At 42.8% G+C, this 11300-nt stretch overlaps 1 protein-coding gene across 2 annotated transcripts in view; it reads right to left on the minus strand.

Moving 5' to 3' along the window:
* Positions 1–799: 799 nt before the first annotated feature.
* Positions 800–11300, minus strand: part of wu:fi75a02 — a 17505-nt gene continuing 7004 nt past the window's right edge. The window contains exons 2-11 of one of the 2 annotated variants that reach the window (XM_031741907.2): positions 8131–8253; positions 7647–7988; positions 6505–6985; positions 6088–6405; positions 5972–5995; positions 5593–5770; positions 1989–2077; positions 1835–1906; positions 1593–1723; positions 800–1471 (exon numbers count right to left, since the gene is read on the minus strand). In XM_031741907.2, the coding sequence (XP_031597767.1) occupies positions 1314–1471; positions 1593–1723; positions 1835–1906; positions 1989–2077; positions 5593–5770; positions 5972–5995; positions 6088–6405; positions 6505–6985; positions 7647–7988; positions 8131–8245 (1908 nt within the window). In that variant the 5' untranslated portion in view covers positions 8246–8253 and the 3' untranslated portion in view covers positions 800–1313. Of the gene's footprint in view, positions 1472–1592; positions 1724–1834; positions 1907–1988; positions 2081–5592; positions 5771–5971; positions 5996–6087; positions 6406–6504; positions 6986–7646; positions 7989–8130; positions 8254–11300 lie in introns of both variants that reach the window. The other variant, XM_031741900.2, reaches the window with a different exon arrangement.

Consider the following 11300-nt stretch of genomic DNA (forward strand, 5'->3'; position numbering starts at 1 on the left):
GACTGACCAATCAGGTTGAGAACATGAGGAGGCCCCAGACATGCTGGAGAGACCTCTGAAAGATTAGACGGATGATGAGTAAATTTGAGGGTTTCCTGCTTTGTCATGGTAACGAACTGTCTGACCTCCCATCAGTTTCATCAGTTCAGTTTCTGTTTGCCTCTGAGCTACACGGCAGTACTGATCTGCAGCATAAGGTCATTTCCCATCTCTCTGTTAAAGGAACCAATCAGATCAGTCCAAAAAATAATGATCGCAGTAACTGATCCTTCACAGCCACGACTGATCAATCAGGAACCACAAACTCTGACTCTCCTCTGTGATCCAGCGTTGATCAGGAGTGTTGATCGACTGTATGAGCAAACACAAATGTCCTCTGATCCAGGTGCACACTAACGAGCTCTTTTGTGTTTGCTCGTGCAAATGAGACTGTCCCAAGTGTTTTTCAGGTGGATTCTGTGGCATGTGTGGGTGCCATTGTAAATATATAGCCAAGCCCCTTTTTCAGAGCTGTAAACAGACATGCACACAAGCACATACACACAAGTAAATATTGTATAGCGTTGATCAGGAGTGTTGATCGACTGTATGAGCAAACACAAATGTCCTCTGATCCAGGTGCACACTAACGAGCTCAGGTAAGAAAGCGAGTCCTCCAAGTAATCAGTCTCTTTAAAAAGGAACAAAGGGGAACTTTACTGATAATCAAATATCATTATGTTAGCAAGTCAACAAGCATATACACAGGAAGTATTCCTCAATGACCTCTGAACTCAGAAAAATCAAACCAAAGACGTTCTGAGACCAAAAAAACTTTATTGATTCAAAAATAGACTCAGCACACAACATACACACCGCAGGCCTGCAGTACTGCACACAACTCTACCCCGTACCATAGAGTACTGAGGGTGGGGGAGGAGAGGGGGTCATCTTTAATATTATCAAAAACTTGGAAAAAAAAAAAAAAAAAAGGAGTTAGGTTTCACAGTCCAAGTCACAAGTCTTATCCAATCAGCAGCTTAGTGTCTATAATAAGCCCCGCCCTCTTAAAAAGGCTCAAAGGACGTTTTGTCATATTTTCTCAGGTGAGCCTATAGAGGGTATGGTCAGCAGCAGGGGCATGGCCTTACACACTATAAAAAGTTCAAAGCAGGTTCATGTTTCACATCTTCATTGTAACAAAAAAAAGAAATCCAAAAAAGCCCGCCCACCACATCGCCTGATGGCGTTACTATGGTGACACTCAGTCAGTGGGCACAGTAGCAGCTCAGTTTTTTGGCCTTTTGTTAGCTGATAAGAAGTGATGTCAGAGCTCATACTTCCAGACCCTGCCGAGTCAGGAAGTCTTCGAGCGCACTCAGTCGCTCCACCAGCATCACGTCCAAGTCCATGTCCTCGCCACCATTGCTGTGGCAATGTCGCCGAGCAGCTGCCCTTTTCCTCGGTACCATAGCAGCAGGAAGTCCCGCCGCTAAACACAAAAATTTTTCTTCAATTTCACAGTTGATGACAAACAGTTAATCAATAATCAGTAACCACTCTCAGTGTGCCTAGGACAACCTCCCTATTGCAAACTACATTTCCCAGTGTACCTTGTGGTCTCTTCCTCTTTCTGGGCTGCGTGAAATCAGGAAAAAGGAGGAGCCTGCGCCTCTTCTGCTGGCCAATTAGGAGCAGTGCTCCGTCCTTCTCCCGAGGCTCCTCAAAGATAGTTTCCAGACTTCTGCAGGAACAAGCAAAGCATGCTGGGAGACGGAGTTTGGATATGGAAGCATATTAACATAAAGGGCATGTGCAGTCTTCACCTGTTGTTAGTAGGGATTTGTAGTCTTACCTGTTGTTAGCAGGGGATCTGTAGTTCTTGTTGGTGTAAATCTCCTCTAGACTGAACTCTTTCTTCTTTATTCTGAGAAAGTAAATGTAGGTACACATTTGAAATAATGTTGGCACTTTTACTGTACATGTAAGTTTTTAGTTTCCCTCCTGACCTTTTGACCTTTGGTAGTCCCATTGGTGTAAGCAGCATTTCGCGCGGTGGCGCACGGCGGATTCTGATCTGTGAGACCCGTTTACCATGCTGCTGTAAAAAAACAAAAAAACAAAAAAGAAAATTACTGATAGAGTCCCTGTTATTTAATATTTAACCTGGAAGTGGTCTAGGTTAAATTAAGGTCTAACATTATGGTGTGCATGAGGCTTGAAACACTTTGGATAGGATCCCAGGACTTCACTGTGGGAGGTTGACAGCTGGTGCCATGGGCCACCACCTCTGTTCAGTGATGGACATTTGCAGTGGACGTAGAGGCATCCTTTACCCCTCTCAAACCACGTCTGCTCTTAGTCCAAAATATTAAATTTAGCATCTTCAAAGAGTAACCTTTGACCTTTTGGTGTAGGTGTTCAGGAGGGTCCAATGACTGTAGGAAACATGGACAATTCGACAGCACTTCCTCCAATTGTGCAAAAATGAAGCCAAAATATCCCGCTTCTGGAGGCTGCCATCTTGCAGAGCCAGATTCTATTCTATTCTAAAATAGAATAATCCTTTAATTGTCCCACAAGGGGAAGTTTGGTGATTTTTGGTAACTTGAGGTGGAGGGACTGTGTCCCGCTCCCACACACCCGCGGGACATGACCGCAAACACGCCCCGCTACACTTTTTACGTGGCCCGGCTGCTCCAGTTTATTTGCTGATGGGTTTACTGCGACTTATGACTCGGTCAATTAAGGTAAATACAACCATGTCAGTGTTATAAAAAAGACACACAGCTTATCATCTTATAGTTCTACAACATCTACAATCACTCTGTTGTTAATTTGTTTGCTAGCTTAGCTCCTAGCATATGCACTGTGTTGGAGGCTTGTTGCTAGCTAGTTAGCGATGCTACACACCTGTTACTCTAATAGTCTGTATTTTTGAAAGATTCAGCACTTCTTAGTTTTTGTTATCCATTTTTAGACAGCGATGAGATCAGTTGCACACTCCACAGAGGACCAGAGTTACTGTTAATATCAGAAATGTAATGCTGTCCTTTGAGATTTTAACATAAGACTGTGAGTTTAATGCATGTAAACCTGTTTAAATCTTCAGAGCACTCTGCAGCCTGGTAACATGGAAACTTTAAAAATTGCAGCTGAAGGTTTCAGTAGTGTAGTGTAATTTGTTCTTTTCATTTAATAATTGAGTCCATATTATATCAACAGCTACATCCACCCTGGGGAGAAACTAGTGAGGGAGACCATCAGGACCAAGCTGGTTTTTCTGGCCCAGAGGTTTAGAGAAACTTCTTCCCTTTCTTTCATCACAGCTGTCCTGTGCCAGAAGTTCTGTTGACCCAATTAGAGAGGCATCATTTCAGAAAGACTGAAGCTCACGGCATTGGTCAAGGAGGACCTCATGATCTTTACCAGCAACTCCCTCACAGGGAAATCTTCACAGCCCCACCGTAGGCCCGCCCCAGAAGTTGGATAAACCAGCATTTCATGAACACTGTGAAGGAGACCTTTGCTTTGTGTAATGTTATAAATACTTGGATAATCCTCAGAGGCTCCGGACTTATATTTAAAAATGCATTATCCTCTCTGGTTACTCTGGAATGAATAACTCTGAATCACTTTATGATAAATACCACACTATTGGCAAAAAACAGTGAAAGAATTCCAGATCACCAGTTTTGTAGTTCAACATACAAGTGACGACCTTTGACCTTCATCAGGTTTTATTTAATTGTGTCAGAGAAAATCTCATGTGCTCTTCATGCAGCTGAGTACATTCAGTGTTTAAAACAGAAGCTCTGCAGGTCTGAGATCAGCAGCTTTGTGAAACACTAAATTGAGGTACTGTTAATGCTGATATATAGTGACACAGTTACATGAGTGATTCATTCTTTTGACTTTTTGTCTGTAACTTTATCAATGAAACAACCGCAGCTTTCACTGACAGCACATCATGTGGTACTTTAACCTTTGTACTGTTTTCATCAGTTAATTTTGGAGTTACTACAAAGAGTGAAGATATAGGATGATCTGTCTGCTGTCACTGGGTGGTGCTGAGGTCTGAATCTGAGGGCAGCTCCTGTAATCGCAAAGAGAACAGAAACATCACAAACTCAAATATAAAGTTTATCTCTTAAACCTGAAACCAAACTGATCATTCTCTGTCCTCACACACTCAGGATCTGAAGTTCTTCGCTTACATTTTTTCAGCTCTACAGTTTAATCCATAGTTACTTATTAATGAGGAGTTACTGAAGTACAAGCTTTAAAAAAAATGGTGTTACTGTCTTTACAGATGTGGCAAGAAACTGAAAACATGCTGCTGTTTGTCCATATTTAATAATCAGCTCTGTGCAGGAGCTGAAGCCTGTTGCTGTTATAGTATAGTACTCATAAAATTACAGTAACGGTAATTAGTGACTGAGCAGCCCGGGGCGTTTCTCTTGATTACTTTAGTCAGGGTAAATTCATTGACCTGCACGGATTAGCTAAACGAACTTTACAAAACAAGTTTCCCCGACAGCCGAGTGCTCACCTTAGCTAGCTGGTTCTCAGGACCTAGCTACGGACGTTAGTTACGGATTAGCTTACAAACACGTTTAACTTACCGAAAGAGTGCGATGGGGCCTCGGGTCCTTCTGTCGGGTAGTCCAGTTTACTGAAGAACACCTCAGTCTGTTAGGTTAAAACAGTCGGTCGTCGTTTTGTAACATAAACGCTGGCCCTCCTCTCAGAGCCTACGCTCTGTCTGCTATTCCCGAACAGAGATAGACAAGTTTCTCCGTGACTGCAGCTGCCAAAGCTGTTATGATGACGTTGCACCCCAATTTAACATCCTTGTGGTAGTAATTAGAATCAAACTTATGGGAAAGGAGACCCCTTGCCAAGAGGTCTCCTTTACTAACCCTACATATATTCTATTTGAAAATACTAAAATCTGTATATTTATTTGTTTTTGTTTGTATGATAGCATTTATTTTAAAAAAGTAAAAACTAAATCAGACATTACAACCACTTACTCAGTACTTGAGTAGTCTTTTCACCAACTACTTTTTTACTCTTACTTGAGTAATTTGGACAACTACTTTTCACTTTTACTTGAGTAATAATATTGTAAAGTAATGCTACTTATACTTGAGTACAATTTTTGGATACTCGACCCACCTCTGCCCCTTGGCGTTAAATCAGTGTGATGAGAACTATTGATAATAAAAGAAAGAATCTTCGGAAAAAATTTATCTGAGGAGAATTTATTTATTTTAGTCTGACCCCAGTCCCATCCCCCAACATGGAGGAGGTGGGGTTTATGACCTATACTGCAGCCAGACACCAGGGGGCGATAGAGACGTTTTGGCTTCATTTTTGGGGAGCTGTCACATTGTCCATGTTTTCTACAGTCATTGGGTGGGTCTCCTGTGTTGTTGTTGTTTGATGTATGCTATGTAGAGATCTGAGGACTCTTCACTGTGACTCTAGTGTTTAGTTTGTTTTCACAATTCAATAATTTAATAAAGGCCAACATAAGATAAATAAGAAACACCCTTTACTATTTGAATTTTTTTTTTTTAAGTAATAAAAACAAGAAAACAACTTCACCTCTCCATTTGTGCTAAGAAACTCCGAGCTGACTGCTGATTGGCCAGCTGGGAGTGAAGCAGGCGATCCATTGGCTGAGCAGGCAGGGAGGGGCCGGGGTCGTCGCCGGGGTAGGTAGAGGCTCCGAGTGCTGTGATTGGACCGCTGCTTCTGCTGTCGCCAGGCAGAAAAAGCTGGACTGAAACGCACAAGAAGCACTTTATTTATTAGATTTTTATCCAACTAAGAAACACAAGTTACACTACTTATGATGTTAATAATGATGATGACATTAAAGATATTAAAATATAACTGGTTAAACTAATTATATCGATACAGACTGTCTAGTTTCACTGAAGAAAAGATTTATTTGTATAAATGAAAAGTTAAAATTCATTACCTCAATATTAGCGTTTGAACATAACTGTGAAGATGAAACAGAAAGACGCCTGTTAAGTAAATTCTGTGATTTAAAGATTGTTAATTAGCCTCATTTGAAAACAAAGGTTGACAAACCAGTGGTCGCTGCTCAGGCTGGGTGGGGCTGTCCAGTCCTTCAGGGACCGCAGTGGACTACAACAAGCTCCACCCCTCACTGAATCCAACATCATTTCCATGGCCGCTGCTGGCAGGTGAAGCAGGGGGACTGGGCTAACAGAATAAGAGGCGGAGCAAACCCTCAGGTGGAAAGCAGTGCGATTGGAGGATGGGGCAAGGGGCTGTGTGAAGCCTGAAAAACGCCACTTGCCAGAAGGGACAGTGAAGAGTTCTGATTGGCTGCTGGTCAGACTCTCAGCTGACTGAAGGATATACAAGGCATGCTGGGAGGACAAGCTGCAAGTACAAAAAAACAGTTAAATCACCTAAAATGGATTAGCGAGGCTAAAGGCTGCTGTGATTGGCTGTTACATCATCAGCCATCTCCCCCCTCACCTGTGTTGCAGCAGCGGCACTCTGTAACCGTTCTTCCTAACAAACACATTGATGGCCCTCTCTGATTGGCTGGAGCCTCCAGTCTCTGGTCTTCTGTTCTTCCCTTGGCTGAAGTTATACAGTGTGAGCGGCTCCTCCTTCTCTTTGTCACCTCCTCCTCTAACGCAGACAGCCATCTGCCCCACAAAGCGCCCGTCTGCCTCTCCCTCCACCTTCTCTTCTTTCTTTTCTGGACAAACACTGAACTCTCCTTGATGGTTCTTCCTCCTCTTCTTCCTCCTGCTCACTGTCTCTTCTTCTCCTCTCCTCCTCCTCCTCCTCTTTTGTGATTGGATGGAACTAGAAGAAAAAGGAGACGAGGACGACTCCTCACTGTCGGATGATGATGATACTGATGATGAAGAGGATATGGTTACAAGTGGCAGAGGCGGGGTGCTACAGGAAAAAGAGGAAGTGGAGCTGGACGCAATGACAGATGGCCCTGAAAGAAACCGGAAACAAGGATCACTTTTTGTAAGAAGATTATAACCCTTTAAAGACCTGCAGGAACCCTCAACAGGAACCCCCAGAAACTCTCTGACATCTGAACACTCAAAGACCTACATTAACTGTCAGAGACTGCTAGAATGTGCAGGAAACCCCAGAGACCTAAATTAACCTACAGGAACCCGCAGGAACTGTGATAGACCTACAAGAACACTCAGAGACCTGCAGGAACCAACAAAGGGAACCCCAAGAGACCTGCAGGAACACCCCTCAGGAACCTCCAGAGACCTGCAGGAAAAGAACTTGCAAGAACCCTCTGAGACTGCAAGAAACTCCAAAGAGAACCCCCAGAGACTTGCAGGACCTTCTTGAGACTTCCAGGAACCTCCAGGACACCTCTGAGACCTGAATGGACATTCAGGAACCAACAGGAACAACCCCCACCCCCATCCCCGAGACCTACGAACCTGCAGGAAACCTCAAAGAATTTGCATGATCCCCTAGAGCCCTACAAGAACCTGCATGAAATCTCAGAGACCTAGATGAACTTACAGGTAACTGCAGGAACCTTATTAGACCTCCACTAACCTTCCGAGACCTGCCAGAACCTGCAGGAAACCTCAAAGAACTTGCAGTAACCCTCAAAAATGACTCACCAGTCAAACATGATGCTCCTTTTTGTTTCTGGCTGTTCTTCTTCTTCCTCCTTGTTTTTCTGCTCCTCCTCTCCAGAGAATTCAGACGACGGCCAAGAGATGCTAGAGCTCCCCGCAGGAGGCGTCGTACCTCCATCCGGTGGCTTGAGAGGAGTCGAGGCAGGAGAGAGGCACAGGGGCAACAGGGAGGAGGAGGAAGAGGAGCTAAAGGAGATAAAGAAGAAGCTGGAGGAGGAAGAGGATGAGTTGAAGGAGGAAGGGGGCTAGCTAAATGTACAAAAGGAGGAGCTGAACAAGGAGGAGGAGGATGAGTGGCTACTGGAACTGAAGGAGGTGTAGGAGCTGAAGGAGGAAGAGGAGAGGAAGGAGGATAAGAAAAAGAATGTGGATGGGGAGGAGTAACAGAGGAGTAACAGAGGAGGAGAGACAGGCTGTTAGGCTTTGTAAATCATCAGGAAATAAAAACATAAAAACAAATGCACACCTGTTTGTGTGTCCTCATCCTCATCAGCCAATGGGAGAACATGGGGCAGAGACATCACCACTAAGTCTTGGCCCCTGCCGTCACTCTCTTTTATTGTAAGTGGTCGAGAGAGCATGGTGAAAACTGCCAGAGAGTGAATAATGAATACAACCAGAAATTATGTTTCATGTGATACAGATCAAAACGTTGTAATGATGTAATTGTCCTGAACAATGACTATATAAAAGATGAACAACACTGCTGCACTTCCTCCCATTGTAGAAAAATGAAGCCAAAATTTCCCGCTTGTGGGAACTGCCATGTTGCATGTTTGGAGCCAGAGGCTGTCTCATTTGAAGGCCGATTACATCAAAGCGATGCGACGAAGGCTATCCCAATACGATGGCAGCTCCAAATGCAGTCGACAAATGCATCCTTTATATCCCCAAATTTGAAGGATGGGTCGGGTGTATCCTTCGTGACCCAACCTATCCCAGAATTCATAGCGCGGCCCAGCCAATTCCAGTTTCCAAAAATGGCGGCAGATACTTAGTTGTAATATTACTCTTATTACTCTTTTCAGTACTTTATTAATTAAATTATTATTCATAATGTTTCCATAATAATATAAAAATACTTTTCAAACGCGGCAATGGCGGAGGAGCACAGCTAAAGAGTTTGAAATACTAGTCTTTCTGGGTCACAAAATAAACTTTTAACATATTTTCAGGCGAGAATGTAGCTGTGTAAACTTCAAATATCTGCTCGGTTTTGCAAATATCTGATGTCTTGATAAAGTGCGCCGACATTTCCGGAGACGTCTGTTACCCACCAGCTCGATAGCTGACCGGGTGGTCAAGGCTCACTAGAGCCGGCGAGAACACCGGATTCCACGGCACATCGTTTTCAGACCCCGCACAGTCTTTCACTACTCAGGTTAAACATGCTATATAAGAAACTTAGATAACTTAAAAATGTTATTGTTTGGCTTTTTTCAGTGTTTTATTTGTCCCTGAGTAAATTTGATTGGCTGAGATTAAAGTTATAGTTTTCACACAGCTGACTAAACGTCAAACAAAAACCTGATTAAACAGAAGTGTGAGATGGTTGAGAATTTACTCCAATGCCCTTTTATATTTTACATAGCAAGGAGCAGATGGCTGAGTTTATTAAACTCCACCAAGACAGCGGTGACGCAAATCTGAAGGCTAGCCCGTCCCATTTCACAGCCTCGCGCTTCCGGCTTTCTCGGCCTTTGGAGGACCCGGTCCAGAGGTTTGGAGAAACTTCTTCCCATTCTTTCATCACAGCTGTGTCCTGTGCCAGATGTTTTGTTGACCCAATTAGAGAGGCATCGTTTCAGAAACATCAGGAAAACTAAAGCTTATTGCAGGGATCAAGTAGGACTCATGATCTTCAACACCATCTCCCTCACAGGGAAATCTTCACAGCCCCACCGTAGGCCCGCCCCAGAAGATGGATAAACCCAGCATTTCTTGAACACTGTGATGAAGACTTTTGCTTTGTGTAATGTTAGAAGTATTCAGATAATCCTCAGAGGCTCCGGACTTTTACACAAAGATGTTATATTCAGTCCTGTAGAAAGTTATATATTTAAAAATGCATTATCCTCTCTGGTTACTCTTGTATGAATGACTCTGGATTACTTTATGGTAAATAACACACTATTGGCAAAAAACAGTGAAAGAATTCCAGATCACAAGTTTTTAGCTCAACATACAAGTGACGACTTTTGACCTTCATCAGGTTTTATTTAATTGTGTCAGAGAAAATCTCATGTGCTCTTCATGCAGCTGAGTACATTCAGTGTTTAAAACAGAAGCTCTGCAGGTCTGAGATCAGCAGCTTTCTGAAACACTAAATTGAGGTACTGTTAATGCTGATATATAGTGACACAGTTACATGGGTGATTAATTCTTTTGACTTTTTGTCTGTAACTTTATCAATAAAACAGCCGCAGCTTTCACTGACAGCACATCATGTGGTACTTTAACTTTTGTACTGTTTTCATCAGTTAATTTTGGAGTTACTACAAAGAGTGAAGATATAGGATGATCTGTCTGCTGTCACTGGGTGGTGCTGAGGTCTGAATCTGAGGGCAGCTCCTGTAATCACAAAGAGAACAGAAACATCACAAACTCAAATATAAAGTTTATCTCTCAAATCTGAAACAAAGCTGATCCTTCTCTGCCCCCTTTTCTAATAATGTTTACCTTTGAGTGGCTGGTGCTTTTTAAGTGGAGATTTGGTATGATGAGATGATGGAGCAGGTTTCAGTCCTGGTTCAGTCTGCTGTTGCTTCGTGGCCACCAACATACGGACGTGTTATCAGCAGTGTTTGAGCTGTTGCCGGAGTATTGGACAAATATTAATGCTTTAAATTATTTCCCTCAAAGGATGTAAGCTGTACGTAGTACTGCAGAAGCAACTTGAAAAATATCTCATTAAAAATCATCCTGTTATTTTAACTGGAACATTTGAAACAAACCTAGTGAAAAAAAATCTTCAACTTAAGCTGCCAAACGGCCGTAGTTGGTTTCAGTACAAGGCTTTGCTATTTTCATCCATAGTTAATGATTAATAAAGGGTTATTGAAGTGCAAGCTTCTTTTTTTTTAAATTTGGGGTTACTGTCCTTACAGATGCAGCAAGAGACAGAAAACATGCTGCTTTTTGCACATATTTAATAATCAGCTCTGCACAGGTGCTGAAGGAGAGTCCAGCCTGTTGCTCTAAGAGTATAATGCTTGAATAAAAGTACAGTAACGGTAGTTCCTGGTGCTTTTCTTATGATTTCTTTAGTCAGGGTAAATTCATTCACCTGCACGGATTAGCTAAACGAACTTTACAAAACAAGTTTCTCTGACAGCCGAGTGCTCATCTTAGGTAGCTGGTCTGGACCTAGTTACGGACATTAGTTACAGATTAGCTTACAAACATGTTTAACTTACCGAAAAAGTACGGCAGGGCCTTGGGTCCTTCTGTCGGGTAGTCCAGTTTACTGAAGAACAACTCAGTCTGTCAGTTTGAAACAGTCGGTGCGGTTTTGTAACGTAAACGCTGGACCTCCTCTCAGCTCTATCTGCCATTCCAAAAGAGATACGCAAGTTTCTCCATGACTGCAGCTGCCAGTCAAAGCTGTTATGATGAAGTTCCACCCCAATTTAACAG

This window comes from Oreochromis aureus, linkage group 7 (assembly GCF_013358895.1).
Source record: "Oreochromis aureus strain Israel breed Guangdong linkage group 7, ZZ_aureus, whole genome shotgun sequence".
Taxonomy (NCBI): domain Eukaryota; kingdom Metazoa; phylum Chordata; class Actinopteri; order Cichliformes; family Cichlidae; genus Oreochromis; species Oreochromis aureus.